We start from the raw sequence: 20,143 nt of genomic DNA, 5'->3' as shown, positions 1-20,143 counted from the left end.
CCCAGTACCTCAGTTGAAAATGCAGAAATCACCAGTCTTCCGTGTTGCTCGCGCTGGGAATTGGAGACTGGAGCCATTCCTATTCGGCCATCTTGCTCCGCCGTGTCTGGCTTGTTTTTCATGGCATAATGTTTTCGAAAGATCCATTTTCTGACAGTGGTAAAACTTGTGAACAGTTGGTAGAATGAAGTTGGAGAATCTACTACTCTGAAGATGGATTGTGAGCTCTGTAAGAACACAGTAGATGATAAATAGTTCAGATAATAAATGAATGGAAACAAATAGGATCAAATATGCAACCATTGAGCTGATACCTTAATATTTATGATTAAATCTAAATAAACAAAGAAGGAAATGGAAATGTCTATTTGTACTCCTGGCGATATTTTATAATCACTTAACTGATATGGGAAGAAATAGACTCAATTTTGCACCAGCAACAGTGCTGTATCTGACACTTTTCAGATTTGCTTCAGATTCAGAAATACTAGTATAACTATTTGGTAGGCAGAATAATAGCCACCCCCACAAAGATTTCCATCCTTGGAAACTATGAATATGTTATGTTGCATGCCAAAAGAGAATTAAGCTTACAGATGAAATTAAGATTGTTAACTTCTGATTTGAGATTAGAGATTATCCTGGTCTATCTGAGTAGGCTCAATTTGTCATAAGGGTCCTTACAAGTAGAGAAGGGAGTGGAAGGGGAGGTCAGAGTTACATGAGGATATACCTGTGGAAGAAAGGCACAGAGAGATGCAACATTACTGGCTTTGAAGATGAGGGAAGAGAGCCACAAACTAAGGCATGTAAGCAGCTACTAGAAGCTGGAAAAGGCAAAGAAATGGATTTTCCCTTAGAGCCTCTGGAAAGGAACTCAGCCCTGCTGACACCTTGATTTTTGCTCAGTGAGACCCATTTGAGAATTCTGACCTCCATAACTGCAAGATGAGAAATTTTTCTTGTTTGAAGCTTTTAAGTGTTTGGTAATTTGTTACAGCAGAGATTGGAAACTAATATAAGATATGATCGGCATTCATGCAGTCCAGTTAGAGCAAGGATTTTGGTTAAAACTGTGACTAGAAAGGTCTCCCACTCTTTTTCCTCCCATGCCAGTTAAATATGAATCTCTGGTCCACTCACTTCTGGGTGATGGAGAAAGAAGGGTTCAGGTTTAAACAAGCTGAATTTAAAGTGATGGTGAATATCTAAATTAATTTGAAATGTGGGACTCTTGTTTTCCATGTAGCTCGGCTGTTGGGAATTGGTGTAATCTCTAAGGGCTAGAATATCACAGGAGAAGAATAGAGTGTTGAGGGACAGCGAAAATGAGAAAAGAAGTGCTTGAGATCCTAGGATATACCACCATTGTTTGTAAGGAAACAGACTTTGCAACTGAAGGGATAATACCAGAGTGAGTAAATTAAAAACAGGGGTTGTATGAACTCCTTCCTTGAAGAAGTATCAATGGTAACTGATAAGATTGATTAATCCAAGTACAATATTGATCAAGTAGAAGAAGAGTAAAATCATCCCCAGGGTTCCAGTACAAAAGCCACAATCACTAGTTCATCCGGCTTAAAGATTTTGTTGTCTGATACACAGACAAGCCTCCCCTGCTAAAAACTCCATGTGAGCGTTTTAAATAATTTGGACTTAGTGCTTTATTCTTTGATTCTAAATAAAGTACGATGTCTGGAAATCATTGTATTTTATTTGGTTTCTTTCCCAACTCTGCTGCTTGCAAAACAATGTAAAAAAAAAAAATCATTACTGTTAAGTTCACAGGGCTGTTAAAATTCTAGAGATGGCTTATTTAATTTGACAAACTGGCTTGTTCAGGGGCTCTGATCTGCATCCATTATGTGAATTTTGTCAAAATAATTCCCGATGTCCGCCTGTGTCTGCATACATTATCAATATGTAATAATGTATTCTGCCTCGTCTTTATTTTAATTAAATTATATTGCAGCAGTTTGAAGTCCTGGAAGTTCAGGAAATCAGCCATCCACTGTTAGTAGCTCTGCCATAAACAGTTCTATTTTTCTTCAAGGTTATTGGCAACAACAATTGCATAATTATTTAGTACAGTAGTTTGGCAACAAAAAATGGTGTTTCTGGGAGAACTACACTTCCTAAAGGTTCACGACACATAGGAGTCTGTCTAAATTGTGTTAGAGAGAAACAGGGGAACATTAATAGTAATAGGTGCTAAGCTATGGTTGCTTTGTGCACACAAAACATTCCTGAGAACGATGCTTTAGCGTTCATAAATTTCCCTTCAGTAAAACCTAAGCAGGTTGGGCAGCCACAAAAATAGCAATATCCACTGAATATTTTAATAACAAATGGGTAGTGCTTTACAATTTGCAAACTACTTTCACATACATTATCTCATTTTAATCCTTATAACATTCCTGCCTGGTAGGCATGGCAGAATTAGTATGATCTTCATGTTGCAGAGGGGAGGGTCAGAAAGAAAAGTAACTGGCCTAGAGTCCTGTACAGAGCAGGGATTCAAACTCGAGTCTCCCAGTCCTGAGTTCTGTATGCCTTTCAATGCTGCCTCTCCTCACTAAAGTAACTAACCCACCTTACTGGGTACCCAATTCAACGCCCCAGTGGTTTTCTGTCAGAGAAGCTAACAGATATAATAATCTTTCATCATTTCTCCCCACTCATGAATTCATAATCGTTAACTGAGAGCAGGGCTGTTTTATCCATTCAACTTTATAGGCACAGTGCCAAGGATATGAGTTTTTCAAAGACCTACAAAATGTTTGCTACCTAAAACACAAGTTTATTGTCACCAAAAGATGAAAAGGAAATGTGAAAATCAACATTAATAAATGTTTAAATAAGTGTCTGAAAAATGGAGCATCATGTCAGCTTGTGAACTACAACTCAATTTTCATCCTTACATATGAAATATGTTTAATGTAGGATATGAGTTGTATACATTTTAATATGTCTTATAAGATATAAGATAGGATTTCCAAAAGTGAGAGTTCCTACCAAGGTTTTCAAATGGCCTTCACTAATATTTTCATAAGCAAGTGGTCTTGTGCCCATTTCAAACTGCTGGTCACGCCCATTAGTAGATTGTGAAATCTATTTGGTGAGTCAATCAGCACTTTTGTTTTGAAAAATTGAATAGAATGTGATGGAATATAATAGAACCGAAGTGAGCAGAATTAAATAGAACACACCAGAATGTGATGCTGCAAAGACAGTATTGTCTTGGAAAATTTTGTTTCAAGTGTGTGTGTGTGTGTGTGTGTGTGTGTGTGTGTGTGTGTGTATCTCCCCATGTGGATGCTGAGTCACAATTAACAAATTGTGTTTCTTATCATGACTTTCAGACCTGAAAGTTTGAAAGCCATTGGTAAGATGATAAGCCCAGAAACAGAAAAATTAAATGACTTATCAAACCATGTGACTTATTTTCCAGATCAGCATTTATGACTGTTCTTGTCTTCTGGTCCCCTCTATCAACCCATATCAGAGGGGACTATGGAGGTATCCTTTCAACATTGGGTGACCGCATAATTTATCATTCAAACCAGATCCTTTTGAGAGTAAAAGGAGATACTGTTAATAATTACATCAAGAAAACAACATAACCAAGCACCATTTTTGGCCATTTGGGTTACATGGCACTTCTACTTCAAGGTTATCCCTAGCTTCCAGTCCTGTCCCTTAAATTCTGAACAAATAAAAAGTTATTTATTTAGCACTACTGAATTGTGGGTCTTCCCCCTTAATAGCTGTTATCTAGCATAGTAGACGAAAACATTTGCCTATGAGTTGCTGGGTTTGAGCTCTGGCTCTGCCATTTACTAGCCATGCAACCTTGGACTTAATAACTTCATTTCTTTGAGTCTCTATGATATCTATCAAACTGGAGTAAATGTAGTTTCCTCATGAGTTTTTGAGTCTTCAAATTAGGTCATATGCACAAAAACATATTTAATTGTTATGTATTATACAAATGCAAGGCATATTATTTTGTGGTAATTATTAGGGAGACCGTTGATAAAAATTCCAGAAAGTAGGCTGGGCGCGGTGGCTCATGCCTGTAATCCCAGCACTCTAGGAGGCCAAGGCGGGTAGATGACCTAAGGTCAGGAGTTCAAGACCAGCCTGTCCAACATGGTGAAACGCCGTCTCTACTAAAAATAATAATAATAAAAATAATAGCCGGGAGTGGTGGTACATGCCTGTAATCCCAGCTACTTGGGAGACTGAGGCGGGAGAATCGCTTGAACCTGGGAGGCGGAGGTTACAATGAGCTGTGATCACACCACTGCACTCCAGCCTGGACAACAAGAGTGAAACTCTGTCTAAAAAATTAAAAAATGAAAAAATTCCAGAAAGTAGGTAATCCTTCAAGGTGTGGCTTCTCTCACATGAAAAATTATCCTGCCCTGTATAATATTCAGTATATCTCCAGTGCTTCACAGATCACCTGCCTGGCACATAGAGCAGCTTGGTGAAGGTTTTCTGCGTCATTGAATAACAGCACCTCACTTTCCATCACAATATTGAATCCCTTTTAATCAATCACATTGTTTCAAAGGATAGCCAGTCCATTTTCAAAGTGAGTCTATTTCCAAAACCTCTTCCTCGCCCCAAAATATGCCTAAATACTGCTAGGGGATAGTAATCTTACAATTTTTTACTGGGTAGGGACAGGGAGGGTTGTTGTTCTTCACTTGTTTTTGATGCACTGGAGAGAAACTGACTCTCTAGCCACCCTGACCTGCTTTAAATTTCTCAAAGCTACCAAGTCTCAAGGCCTTCCACACATGCCACTCTCTCTGCCTAGAATGCCCTTCCCTATAAAGGTAAGCCCCTTCTTGGTAAAGAGGCTTTTCCTTGCCTCCACAGTTCAACACAAATTTCCTGGTTACGCTCTCTCATAATGCTCAGCATTTTCCCATCATAACCTTTATTACAATGTGTGTGTGTGTGTGTGTGTGTGTGTGTGTGTGTGTATTTGTTTTACTTTTATATTTGTTCTTCCCACTAGAATATAACCTCCGCTGGGGGGAGGGATGCTGTCTTGTTCAACCTCATATCCCCAGTGCCCCACAAACTGCCTGTCAACAAGAGGTACCCATGAAATATTGCATATTTGCTGAATGACCGAACAAAGAAATGAATACTGATAGAGGATCAGGGTGATCCCTTAGCCTTGCCTATGTAATGGAAAGGTGGGTCTGCCCAGAGAGAGGAGAGCAGTGCCCAAGTACACAAAGGCACTCACAAATGTTTTACATGAGCCAGTGTATCACTCTGCCTTTGGTGGCAATATAGGTTATCCATGTTGGCTTTTATACAGCTAGACTTGGACAAAGCAGCCAGAAAAAAAAAAATCTCATAATATTAGGTTTTACTGTATGTAACCTCTTGGCAAAAGTGTTGCATAGCTATCTCACTCCTGGATTATTTTAATTTCCTACCTGTACTTTCTCTTCATTCAACTACCTCACTCTAACACTATCATGTTTAACCCTTATTTTTGTAAATAGGTAGGGTAAAGATCTTAAGTAAGGGATTGCCAAACCAAATCCAGTGATTCACTGAAAGGATAATACATCATGTCCAGGTAAAGTTTATTTTAGGGCGAGAAAAATGGTTCAACATTGGGAAATCTATTGCTATAATTCACTGTCTTAACAGATTAAAGGGGAAAACTGTGTGAATATGTCTGTAAGTGCCAAAAAAACACTTGATGAAAATTCAACACCTGATTCTGACACTCTTAGTAAGCTAGAAATAATAGATAAACAAAGCATTTCAAGCCACTGGGCAGTGTGTCAAATTGAGGAGCCTCTGGGCTCATCTTATCCTATGATAAATCACTAGAGAATAGGGAAAGATAGAAGAATCTCTGAGAGCAGGTACTTGTTTTAAATAGATAGCATTTTGTCTACATAGTATATTGGTCTATTGTTGCCATGGTCTTCATTTGGTTCTTTAGGTTTTTTGTCTTTTGTTGTTGTTTTTGTTTTTGCATTTATCTTGTATTTTAAAAAAATAGAAAATATTTATTATTATATTCAATAATTCCTTTTGGAGAAGATTTTAATCTTGTCATTAAGTACCTTTTAAATATCATGAAATTATTTTTAGATGTTCCCTGAGTTCATGAAGATAACATGTAAATTTCTCACATTGACTATCAAACTACTTTTAATTATATATTGCCTTCATAAATGCAACCATTATAAATTCTGAAGCCTTAGCCTGAAGCTGTTGAAAGTCATCTGCTTAATCTTGTCATATTTCACACATCAGCTTCACTGCATGGCACCTTTACCTTGGTTACTTAATGTCAATCTCCTATCCTATCCCTTATAGATGAATGTCACAGTAACTAAACTAGGTTATCAGAGACGCCGTGACCCTCAGCCTTCTTGCCATCCCCATGTCATACAAATGCTGCTGCTCTGATAAGCAGAATGAACATTCAGTCATTTTTCCAATGTCAAATGGCTTTGGAGGAGCAAGCTACAATTTTTTACTCAGTCTTCTTTACAAGCCAGTGTAATATTTGCAAGATGACTAACAGTAAAGTCAGAGGTGCAGTCCTGTGACCAGAGGATAGAATCCTCTGCAAAAGTAACAAGACTATCTTGACAATTAGTGACTCTTGGTTATTGAACATTCCGTTAATATCTCTGTGTGGAGGTGGAGGAGAGAATACAGGAAGGCAGAAATCCAGATGGAATTAGAAGAGTCACAAGGGAGGTGATCACATGGCTCAGAGATAGTATTGTTCCGTAATAATTACTCACTCTCGACTGCCTTCTCAATATATGCACACCAGCATGAACCCATTATGCTAACCCCTGGGAAGTGTAGTCCAGGACCCCTTATCCACTTATTCCTGCTCACTGCGAGTCTCGTCTACTTTCTACAGCTTCTCTGAGATGCTGATGAATTTTCTTTTTCCTTTCTATTACACTCTTCTCCCTAGTCCCTACTCCAGAGTGCTAGAGACTGAATCTGTGCCCTGTACCATGCTATGTTGATGATCAGACGTGATAGACAACAGGCTGCCTAGGAAATGGTAGTGGTCCACTGTGCTTATTTAGCTGAGGCTCAGCTGTCATAGTGTCAGGCAGAGCATGGTGTCAAGACAGCATTTTCAGTGCCAGCTCCAGTATAACCTTTTTTCCCTATATTTAATTATATGAAAAAAGTAGGCATTTAGTACATTATCGTCTGCTTCCATGACAGAAAGTCTAGGATTAGTTGCTATTGTATTTGCTAGTTCTTGTGAGCTTGGAGAGAAGCTCCATGGGGTGAAACATTTGCCTTCTCATAAGCTGATTGCAAGTTCCAGGATTATGTTAAAGTGGGCTGCTGTCAGAAAGAAACTTTGCCTTGTTACTCTGAGCAAGGAACCACATATGAAAATACCCCGACACACAGCTATTCTCATTAAAGTCAGCTGGAAATTTTGGACAAGTCTTAAATAGAAATTATAACTTCATTAGCTCATAGAGCTTTCTTGGGGGAAAGTAAATCTAATAAAAATTAGAGGGAACTTAGTAAGTGGTTGCCTTGTTGCTATTTGCTGTGACTGGGGAAAAAAAGTAATATAATTGTGAGGTTTGCAGCCAATGCACTTTTTTGTTGTGGACTGGAGAGCAATTCAGAGAGCAGATAGGAGGAGGTGAAAAGAATACGTATGTCTCATTACCACTGCACTGAGAACTCCTTAATTGATGCTTTATGTAAGCATTTCCTGCTGCAGAGTTGGGAGGATCTTTAACTGTTACTGAGAGAGAAAAAGCAGGCTCCAAACCACCATCACAGGTCACCAGGGCACACTACTTATTTGCAAAACTGCGCAATCACCTTCCGGAGGAGGGATTCTAGGAGAGCTCACCAGACTTACAATGTACAGAAGGCAGATCCAGTAATTGCCAGGAGCACTGTGGGGAAGGAGATGATGGCTTTAAGGGAACTTGTAATTATTGTCATTGTGATTATTTATTAATCAAGACTTTTAAATGTTGGCAGGAGAAGCAGAAGCTGTGTTATCCTACACACCAACATGGCCCTCAGTGTGCTCTCTAACCACCTGATTTTTCCAGCATAAGATTCAGTGTTCTATTTGGCTTTGGGGTTTGATCCTCAACCAGAAGTTATCAAATGTAATCTAGAAAGAATGCAATTTAGAGTGTTAGTGCTAAAGAAGGATTAAAAGGATTGTCTACTACAGTTGTCTTTGATCTGAGATCTTTATTTGGACTTCAGAAAGTCAGTGAACTCCCTAGAGTTATATACAAAATTTTGTATTAGTATGCATTTTTCTAGGAAGAATGTCCATAACTTTAATTAGATTCACAACAAAGTGTTCCCTGACCCAAAAGCATCCAAGAACCACCAATTCTAGTCACTCCCTCCCACTATGCTACCAGTGAAAAGCCCAACTCCAGAGATGGAGAATAACTTGCCTGAGCCCACACAGCTAGTTAATGATAGACCTGAGAGTTGAAGTCTTTTCTGACTCTTGGTCCAAAACCAACACTTTGCACTTTACCAGAGTTGTTTTTGCAAGTAGAAGGGCTGTATGAGATATCACGGAGACTGTAGACAGTATTGATTTGTACCATAAGTGTAACTTGAACTAGATTATCTTTGAGATTCCTTTCCCCTCTGAGAGTCTATTTCCACTGTTAATAGAGAACAGCATTGGCATAGATGATTAGTTTCATCCCCCACCCCCCGTCCATTGGCCTCCTTTGCTAATAATGCTTGGTTGAGGATAATATTAAAATGAGTTTGCATTTCATGAGTCTTTACCAGCTGATGGCTGATAGAAGGGCATCCCTGCCAGGAATGGCTACATAATTTGCGGGGCCCAGTGAAATGAAAAGGAAAATACAGAGCCCCTTGTTTAAAAAGTATTACAAATGTCAAGACAGTGACTGGAGAGCATTAAACCAAGTGTGGAGCCCTCCTAAGCATGGGTCATACCCATGAAGATGGCCCTGATCCCTATTATAAGCTTTGGTAGAGTGGAGGACAAAAAGAAGCCTGCCTGCAATTTAAAATTGGCCACAAATGATCCACAAAGTCAGAGAGTTGGGTATTTGTGATTACAGGGACTTTTGGCTTGTCTGTGAATGTGCTCACACACACATGCACATGAACATACAAATCAGTTTGACTAAAATTACCATCTTTTCCCTTCACCTAATGCCAAAAACCAAAACTAGTTGGCTTTATTTTTTCCCTTTTGGACCTATGGTTTGGCATTGTTTAAGCACCCATTTTCATTTCCAGTTTTCATAACCAAATAACAAAGGAAGGACTGAGCTCTTCAGGGGCATCTGAAGAGTCAGGTAGAGGCAGGTACTCGAAAGCAATGGCAGACCACAGACCAATAGGGGCTATTTTAAGCTGCGAGAGAGGAGGCAAGCCGCTTCAGGATATGCAGTATAATGAGCCAGTGTTCTCAGGCTTAGAACATTATGAGGATAGAAAGCATTGTAAATTTAAGAATCAGAAATCTGGGGTTCCAACAGGTAAGCAGGTTTACCAAGAGGGAAAATGGCTAGGACTTGGTATACTTGAGCTATACATAGTTCAGTAGAGCAAAGACACTCAAGCTACCATATTCTGCATTTCCCATTTCAGTAGCATACCAGGGTTCCAAGTTTAATGCACAACATCTGTGCTGCATAGCAGTTGAAGCCAAATGTTGGGTGATGTCCCATTGGTTAGTTATATGCAGAAACCAAAACATAATGTGCACAAAGTGGAATTTACACTTGCATCACTCTAAGCAAACTTGGTCTTCTCAGCAAACCAAAAGCCAGTTACCACAGGAAAACATAAATTAGGCAAATCCATTTTTATTAGTTTCATATGTAGTTGTTTGCTGTATAAGTGAACTAGTACTCCAAAGGCAGCTTCCTGAGTGCATTTTTCATTATAGTGGTGAAAAACTAGCCCTACCTGCTCTTCTCCTACAAAGGTGGAGAGAAATTATACTACCACAGCTTAATCCTGCAGAAAGTGACTCTCTTCAGTTTTACAGCATAGCCTCCAACCCAGAAGCCCAAAATAAAGCTTAATGTCCATAAACATATGGTACCGACCTAATAAAAGCATTTATTTACTCACTCCTTCTTATATTTATCCAATATGCACTGATCGCTTTTGAGTGACCAATGCTATGCTAGATACAAGTTGTACTGTGCTAGGTGAAAGAAATTTGCAGTCAAATTTCAACTCTAATCAGAATTCAGTAGCCAATGTAATATCCACAGAATTGTCAACTAATATAAACATGAAGCAAATATTTTACAATTTTCTAATGTGCTGTTAACTCTTTGTCTGCAGTATCTGTGGGATATGAATATGAAACATGCCCTGACTTTATTCTCTGGGAGCAAAGGACAGTCGTTTTACAAGGTTTTGAGATGGATGCTTCTAACCTAGGAGGCTGGTCTTTGAATAAGCATCACATTTTGAATCCTCAAAGTGGTAAGTAGCTTTTTAAATTTTTATTAATACTACTTTCCTAATGCTGTATAATACATATTCATTGCAGAAAATTTGGAAAGTACAAGATAAAAATTACTTGTAAGAATACTACTTAGAGATGACCGCATTAGTACATTTCCTTTCAAATGTAATAATTCTATTTTGAATTACTGTTAGTGTGGTAAGAATCAGAACACTCTCATCTTAATCTATCCCTTCTTTGGACCACTCTCCCTGCTGTTCTCCTTGTTTGCAATTTAAATGTTAAATAAATCAGGAGAGGGGAGCAGAGGTGGCCCCTGAGTTTGTGCTTTTCCCAGACAAACTGAGTTTGCTACCCTGGTTATAACTCCTTCATCCAAGTTCCTTCACCTCCTGTTGCATCTTAGTGGGAAACCCGTCACTGGTGTTTTCATACAGCTTTCCTCTGAACGTCTACTGTGGAATCATATCCCTTTTCATCTAAAGAGACAGATTCTGAACAAGCTATAATAGGACATGTACATTGGGTTATTTTTCCAGAATTAGGGATCAGAATGTGTTGAGGCCCCTACACACTTCCATCCAGCCATCCTTGTATCCATCTTAACTTTATGGAACAGGTGGCTAAGGCCAGGCGATCTTATAAGGCCATGAACTGACCAAAGCTAAGAGATCCATTTTATAATCACACCCATGATATCACTTCATCTGTACCATAGTCAAATCAGCTATGTCAACGAGCCCCACAGGCTGAGAAATTTTGAATGGCAAAGCTAACCAGATTTACTTCAACCATAGAAAGAGACCGCCTACTACAGTCCCAGTGTGGTACTCTGAAGGTGAATGAGTCTATTGCTGTATGCCCCATTATACCTCTTTCCCCTCCTTCAAGGAAGATTCTGAATTCCATATCAAACAGTTTATTTTTTTAAGAGCAAAGATTCAGGATGAGATATAAAATGTCAACTTTTTTTTCTGTTGTCAAAAGGAAAGCCATAGTTTTAAAAGTACAAAAATGAAAGGGCAGATGCCACTTATTAAATTATTAGGTTTTTTGTTTTGATTTGAAAGAGTTTGACATTTTAAGCAGCCGTTTCTTTTCCACTCACTTTTATTGGCTTGTATGGATTGTCTCTTTCAAATGCCTGTCATTGACATTAAACACAAAGTGGGAAATGACCTCAATCGAGCCAGCCCCCGGCTGTGTGCTCCCAGTCTTGTATCCTCTTACCATTTGCTTCACATAGACTTGAAACATTCACAACAGAAGGGAGTCATTCAGAAAGTTGGCTTTGGGGCCCCCCGATTTCCACAAATGTGTTATCTCCACCCCTAATTCACCAGTAATTACATTTTAGGTAATAGGCATCAAGTTATTTCTGAGAATTTTTAACAGCTTTATTGAAGTATAATTTGTACATCATAAAATTTACCCATTATAAGTGTACACTTCAATGATCTTTAGTAAATTTGTAGTTGTGCAACCATCACCACAACCCAGTTTTAGAATATTTTTATCACCTCCAAAAGATTGTGTGTGCTCATTCACAGCCCCACTAAATCTGCTTTGTGTTTCTACCTTTCTGAGAAATTTATTCTGAGAAAGAAGCCTTCCTTTGGATAGGTTTTTAAAAAGGAACATTTGTTCATTTTATCATCTCATTTGTAGACGCGTATTTCCAACCAAGAACTCATCACACTTGCCAGGAAACAGATCTGAAGCCAGCTCTGCTGCTGCCTTTCAGCCTGACCTTGGACACGAAAACCTCTCTTGGGATGTTTTCGAAGTCTAAATCCCACCCACAAAGGCAGTTTTAGAGGCAGGAATGATAAGTGTGACGGAGCAGCTTTGGGAAGACCAATTTAGAAAGCAATGCTCTTTCCCCCTCGGGTCAGACGTCTTTTCTGACTGATTAAGGCAAGAGCAACGTCTCTCCAAATTCCCCCACTCCACTTCTCTCTGGAAAAAACGTAACTCTTTAGGCATCCTGCTTTTTTGATCAAAGACAGATAGCAGATTAAAAACAAGAATCTATCTTCCCCCAGTTTCCTCTCACTAGTTAAAAAGACACCTGTAATTAGACTGGATGTCTGCTGCCAGTCTATTCCTCAGTTTTCTTTGGCTCCAAAATCATTATGCAATGGGTAGTTTCTAGCGGGCAGTGTTTTCAGACCTTTTGTCATTTCCGTTGCTGCAATTATATTACCTGACAATTAACCATTGGTTGTGGAGAATTGTTTCCCAAATATTAGACCTGATATATAAAGATGGTTCTGATTTTCACTGAGATAAAAACACCAGAAACTTGTGGTTTTCAACATTATTCCTTTTAAGTACATCTTCTTAGTGATTATAAAGAGGGTATATTCATTCATTTTAAGAAAACTCAGTTCTTTAAAATTATAAGAAAGTTGTGCATATCTGTTACAGAACTAAGCTATTTGTTTGGTATATCTTTTATCAAACATATCCCCTAGGGTTTCCTGCCAGTTGAGTGTCTAAAATTATCAAAAAGAACAATCTAGGGCACTAACTGGGTATTGTCATCTGTCTCGAAATTGGAAAAGAATTTCTTTTAACTTATCCTCCAAAATAAGCCAGTAGTTTGCCGACAAATGGTTTTACTGGGAGGAGAAGTAAATATCCATTGATCACACTGGCATACCTCCCAGTTTGTGTTTATGTCCACTCAGTCAAGTACTGAGAGAAATATGTGTTGTGTCTCTTTGTTGTTCATAAATCTGAAAAATGGTTTCTTCCTTGAAATCAGCATAAAGCACCACCCACTGGCTTTCAAGGAGATTTTTTATTTCAGACATATTTATAAGCATCAAAAGAAGTTCTGAACAAAGTAGCAAGAGGGTATGACTAGTATGTTTAAAAGTATGCTTACCTTATTATACAGTGGACTTGGCTTTTTGGCAAAGAAAAGGAAAACTTTGAAGATAAAATGTGCAGTAGGCCCCATTCAGTGGGGTTTCGTTAACTGTAAACAAGACGCCCAATCCTTAGCAGGAAGTTGGCCTTCACATAAATAATGTGTATTGTCCTAGGATCATTTGATTCCCTTTTCAAAATGAGCATGTGTGGCAGAAGAAACTGGAAAGGAGGCAGCAGTAATTGATCAAGATTTCTAGGAACATAAACAAAATATTTTCAAAACAACATTTTGCAAAAGAATTGGTATTAAATCATGGTTGCTAGATGGTATGCCCTGGTTCTGTGTAATGGAAGGTTAAACAGATTCTTGAAACAACAAAAACACCCTTCAAAATGATCTATTTTTCCAGGGCAATACAAAAGGGGATTGCCTATTTTTGTTTTGATTGCTTCAGCTTTAAACAGGAATGGTAATTTCAGTACACGGGCACTTTAGTACCTTGCATGAAAGCCAGACATCAATTGTTGAGATGTAATCAGAAAGTACATTGCCTTATGTTTTATTTCCTTTAATCATTCTTCTTCTTTGATGGAGTGTTGGGCTTTCTAATAGAAAAGGGGAGTTTTAGAATTGCAGGCTTAGAAGAATGGTTTAGAATAGCCATCTTTAGTTTTAAAATTGCCAGGAGCCTGGTAATAACATGTCATTTTGAGGGTAATTGTTAACTATACCATTATATTGATATAAAAAAAGTGGAGATCTACCTGTGAAAATAGATGTTAATAGCAAATCTGGTATTTCCAAGCCAATAATTGGAAAGATTTTTGAATGATATACACTACAGTGCATTGCTGAAATACTGACATGCTAAACAGTGGTTTCCTCATTTTTTAAAGAACATATCTCGTTTGTAGAATATTCTGTTAGCAATCATCAAGAGATTTCTCTTCAATGGTGTTGTGCAACTGTCATTCCAGTTCTCATTCACCTCCTCCTCATTTATTTGAATTACAATACTGACCACACTGCAACTAAATGTTTTTTGGGAAATGAACTTCAGTCCTATTAATCTTACTTAATTAACTATTCTAAATCTTAAGAAAGGTCTCTACTACCTAATAAAGTTATTAATAAAATAATAAGAAAGTAGTGATCCTCAAGAAATCTCACAGTTCTGCAATAAAAGACCAATTTGTTAGGGCATAAACTCACAGCTGCTCCTGCAAATTATATGTTGCAAAAGTAGCCAGAAATCGCCCTGGAAGGAAAAGTAAAAATACTTAAATTTGAAATCCAAATACTATATGACGGATGGGATTTTTGTTTGCTGGAAGGCTCTTTCCAACCATATATTGCCACCATGGTATTGTAGCATGTTTTACCCTCTTGTTTATTTTTGCCAGCAATGTTCCTACCTTAGAGTGATCAATAGTTTCTATGGTAGGACTGTGGTACCAAAAGTTGGAAGAAAAATAAGGAGACATTTCAGGAAATGTTCAGGGAGAATAAAAGGCAATGCAAGGAGATAGACAGTGGGGGGAAAGGGAGAAAAAAATAAGGTTTAACTGTATAACTGCATCCGTTCATTTGCTATCAGTGACTTCAGTCTGACACGTGGGCATGCCTTCCCACAACATGGATGTTTCACCTGCCCTGGCTCATTCTGGGCTGACTTGAGCCATTTAGCACAGCAGTACTTGTTCCTTGGATTTTCTGCCCAGGCTCAGCAGGCTTGCAAAATCATTGGAATTTAGACAAGGAAACTATGAGAAACTCAAAGCCTATTTTCAACATTTACTGAGCACTTATAATGATTTGGCCACAGGGACTGGCACTAAAATATAGAAAGGAGTAAGATAGAGGATCTGCCTTCAAGGAACTCATTCATGTTCTAATGAGAAAGACAGAGAAGTAATAAAAACTGTATCACACGATGTGATAAATGTTGTAACAGAGCTATGGAAAACAAACTATAGGCACACAGAGGAGGGAGTAACTGACTCTGCCTTGATGGAGCATTGAGGAAAACTTGAGCTGAGCTTTAAAGGATGAATAGAACTTCCCCAAGCAGACACGATGAGGAAGGCATTCAAGATAAAGATAATAGCATGGACAAAAACATAGAGGAATGGAAGTAGGTGAAAGTAACCATAAGTAGTTTGTTCTGGCTAGATCTCAGGATATAGATGAAAGCATGATGAGAGGGGAGACTGAAGAAGTAGTCAAGGGCCAAATCATGAAGGACTTTGTATGTCTTAACAATAAGGAATGTGCCCTTTATCCTAAAGGGATATGGAGCTATTGAAAGGTATTAAGCCACAGACTGAAATAATCTCTATGGCAGGAGTGGGGACGAAGATCTGGAAATGGGTATGCATGGAGACCAGGAGACCAAGAAGTTAAGAAAAACTAAACTAATGTGGGAATAGTGAAGAAGAAACTGGTTTCAACACATTTTAAGGGATAGACTCAATGGGAGTTAGTGATTAATCCGGTTTCAAGAATGGGGGGAAAGAAGAGCCATGGTGATATCCAGATTTCCAATTTAGGTAATTGTATGCATGGTACGACCACTCACAAGATGATTAGGGAACACAAGAGGAAGAGCGGGGTTTGGGAGGGGTTGCAGAAAAATAGTGAGTTCAGTTTTTATATGTTTGAGTCTGAGGTAATTATGGGGGGTCCAAGTAAAAAGGTCTAGAAGGAAATTGCATGTCAGTTAAGAACTCTCTGGATGGGAGAAAGTTTCAGCATATAGAAATGGGAGTTAAAGCTGTGGGTATGGATGAGATTGCCCACACAGAATGTCTGCAAAGCATTTTCATAAGTCAGTATCTCTATTTCCTGCACTGATGATAGTGCGATATGGTCCAAAAGAGGGGAAAATTCAAGTTTCTTTCATATATCTTTGAAGTACATTCTAGCAGTAGGATTTCTTTTCTTTTCACAGAAGTAGATTACCTTCCTGATTGTGTTTTGCTAAGCTTAATATTAAAATTGACTGATATTCTCTTTTCAGGAACCGGTTTCATAGTGAGGGTAATTTGAAGTCAGACAGGTATGTGCTAGGCATCAGAAAAGAGCCAGCCAGATATGGAAATGTAGCCACAGATGATTCACAGAGCCCAGAGTGAATAGGTCATTAAAAGTTAGTCATCAAATGCTTTGAGTCATTTAGAATCAACATTATAAGGACTGGTTGCATTACCCTACTTCACAGATGGACAAACTGAGGCAAAGCATTATGCTACTATTTGTTGTGGTTATGCAGTTAAACAAAACTGAGGAAAGTGTGTGTTTCACTTTCAGGTTCTCTTATGCCAGGCCAAAGTTCCTTCCTGCTTTGAATGATGAAAAGCAAATTAAAATATTGCAGACACTATTTTGTGGTAATTGCTTTTCTTAAATTCTCTTTTTGTTTTCCTTGAATCTAGGAATCATACATAAAGGGAATGGAGAAAATATGTTCATTTCCCAGCAACCCCCAGTCATATCAACCATAATGGGTAATGGACACCAAAGGAGTGTAGCCTGCACCAATTGCAATGGCCCAGCCCACAACAACAAACTCTTTGCTCCTGTTGCCTTAGCTTCTGGCCCTGATGGCAGTGTGTATGTTGGCGACTTCAATTTTGTAAGGAGAATATTTCCCTCGGGGAACTCTGTTAGTATTTTGGAATTGAGGTAAGTCTTCTCTTATCTCTATATATTTGCTTAGCAGATAAAGCAAAAAGCAAGATAACATGAAAAGACAAAGCATTGCCAGAAGAAGCAGAAAATGCAATCGCCCCTATTGTAGCACTGAGTTAAGATGCAGGAATAGGGACAAAGGTCAACGTGCCCACTCTTCCTACTTGAAGGATCCTTTGAGCACTACTTTGGAGAACCAGGAAGTGTTAACATCGCTGTATGTATGTCCTTCCCTGTATACGGTGCTGACACTGACATGGATCTCAATACTTCCAAGCACTCAAGTAAGTCACTCACTCACTGCTGGCCACTGTGAAGACTCATCAAAACTATTCCATTCTAGTTGGGAGAGATACTGTCTGATCCAAAAGGCTAAACTTCGTAAGTTTTTATTTCCAATCTTTGGAAATGGTCATTTCATAAACAAGAAAATGGAAATCTGGTTTTCATGGCATGATAAAGAAGGAAGAACTGGTTCTTTACCCTTAAAAGCCCTACCCCATGATAATTAAAGCACTTATCTTTAGATTTTCTCACACGGTTTAATAATTTTCTTGAGAGTACAAAGTATTTTGACACCTTTTGTAAGGAATTCGTAGCTTTTAGTATTCCATATCCTGAAGTTCCACAAAGATTATGACTAAATTGACTGTGGTTTAATTCGCTTATTTCTTCCCTTTCTGAGATTATAAGACACAAATGTGTATCTTCTGGAGTTATAGAATAGGGAAGCTTCAACTCCCATCTCCTTAAGAATACACAAACCTGTTTCCTGTCCCCCGGGTAAACTGGTAGAGCCTTCTTTCTAATTAGTTATGACAGCTGTATTCCCGACACATGCGTCTGGAACATTTGGCTTAAAGTTTCTCTATGTTCCAGAAGATCTAGATGCTATCCTATGAACTATTCCATAAAACAATTTTTTCTTCAGGCTTCTCCTCAATGACCTGGCAAATAGTGATCAAATATAGTGACTGGAGAGCAGAGACATTGATAGAACAACTCGTATGTACGTGGCATCATCAAAGCCAACTAAAACACATGAGAAGTCTTGGGTCATTTTCATTTAACACTTACTTTCACACAAGCATGTAAATTTGAATACATAAGGGCATTTCTCAAAAATTTTCAGATTATCATGCTTGTTATGGAATATACCTCCGTTTTCTAATACTGAGTTATTCCCTCACACCTAGTGAAATCTTCTAGTCCCAAGCCCCCATCCACTTTTCACATTAATTCACTCCAGTTTTAATACATTTCTTAATTATAATAGCAAAGGCTGTCATAGGGAAGAAAGCTGTTAAATCCCTTAGCTAATGAAAAAATAGACTGTAAAGTTAAGACTTTATAATAAAGACAAAGCACTTTTAGAGAGTCTAGAGAGGTACTAATTCATAGCACCCTACCCTAATCAAGTGTTCATGTACCTCAGGATGTTACACCTCATGGCGACTTGTCATTTCCAGCAGCACATCTCTTTGGGCACCTACTTACTGGAAAGTCAACAGGAAGGCCCAGATGGTTGGTTGTATGCCTAGATGTGGAAATGATTTATACCACAGTCCACATTGTTTTCAAAACCCTAGGGATGCTCTATCTACATAATGCCAAATATAGATGGGAGCACTGAACAATTCATTCAACATCTGAATGTTTCCAGTCTTCCAGACTGTGAGGTAGACAGAGACCTTGTCTTGCTGAGTCTACATAGTTAACCCTATAAAGCCTGTATAGCTAACCCCTATATAGCTAACTCCTCAAAGGAAAAACAGTAAAATTATCTACAAAAGCAAAACAAAAATTATATTAATATTTTTTAAACTCTAGCTAAATTTAGTCCTTTTCTTTGTAATTTAAATGTAAATTTACCTAAAGTGGAGCAGTTGTCATTCATTGATGAGATTCTCTCTTGGTCAAGGATCCTTAACAGTTTACAGATTTGCATTTTAGTCCAAAGTACCTTATGACCTTCAACACAAAGCCATTCGAAGTATAAAATAGAATAACTTGGACTCTAATTGCAAACTCATTTTCTCAGTATAAAGAAAAATTAGTTTCTGACAGTTTGAAGTACTATCCAATGCCTCTATTCATTCTTATTCCATGACACTGTTTTGTCTCATTGTCTCAGCTCTTCACTTAGGCATGCACACACTTTGAATTCACACATCAAGGCTCTCTCGCTTAGCTTGAGAGCTTTTCTCAAACTAACCGGCTTTTCTGAGTTGAGATCCTTTTGAGTAGTTCTTAACATTTTTTTATTAGTGTTAGATTCCTTTGAGAATCTACTGAAGGCTATGGACCCTTCTCCTTAGGAAAAACAAAATCACACAAAATGGCATATATGATTTAAGGGATTGCATTTTTTCCCTTCCTTAGAGTTCCCTACTTCCCACTGCCCCACCAGCAACCAGTCCCTGTAGATGAAGCCCTTTTATAGACTCATGTTTAATATCCCCTGCATTAGGTTCAAGGAGAAAAGGCAATTATTTCTTCTCTATTCCAACACTCGTTTGATTGGCCATCAAAGAAATAAGCTAATTGAATATACATGACCATTTTGATCTAATTGACAGGTAACTCCCTAACTGTTTGACTATAGTCAAAACCATCAAACCAGTTTATGTCAGCACACATTAGCTGTCATTAGCTGTCATGTTTACTCAGAAACTAATATAGCTCTTATTAGATTCACTTTTTTTTTAAAAAAAAAAAAGCATCTATCCTGATCAGTTGCCTATATGTGTACTGTACATTGTACATATAATTTGTGGATGTATGTATTTGCTTTATAAATTTTCCAAATTTAAACTTCCTGCGGAGAAATAAGGTGATTTAATAAGGCTGTGCTATCTTAAGAACCATAATGGTCATTGATTCTACTGTATTTAGATAAAAACCTCACTTTGTACCAGTTTTTTTCTTAAGATATCAGTTAATTTAATTGCTCTGTGCCCTATGCAAATTAGTCACTTTTCTTGGTTGAGTCATCTGATTCCTGGAAACACAGACTAATATAGCCATTTTGTTATTGGTTGTATTTAAAATCGTGAATGGAGAAGCAATATTGTCAA

General features: G+C 38.1%; 1 protein-coding gene across 2 annotated transcripts in view; it reads left to right on the top strand.

Moving 5' to 3' along the window:
• The window catches only part of TENM1 (teneurin transmembrane protein 1), a 630,397-nt gene that overhangs the window by 490,195 nt on the left and 120,059 nt on the right, over positions 1-20,143 (top strand). For both annotated transcript variants that reach the window (XM_011936960.1, XM_011936959.1), the window contains exons 19-20: positions 10,369-10,512; positions 16,811-17,060. In XM_011936960.1, coding sequence (XP_011792350.1) covers positions 10,369-10,512; positions 16,811-17,060 — 394 coding nt within the window. The remainder of the gene's footprint in view (positions 1-10,368; positions 10,513-16,810; positions 17,061-20,143) is intronic.

Source organism: Colobus angolensis, unplaced genomic scaffold, assembly GCF_000951035.1.
Source record: "Colobus angolensis palliatus isolate OR3802 unplaced genomic scaffold, Cang.pa_1.0 Scaffold159, whole genome shotgun sequence".
In the NCBI taxonomy this organism is placed as follows: domain Eukaryota; kingdom Metazoa; phylum Chordata; class Mammalia; order Primates; family Cercopithecidae; genus Colobus; species Colobus angolensis.
Note: the sequence above shows the minus strand (reverse complement) of the source record. Positions and strands in the feature narration are given on the sequence as shown.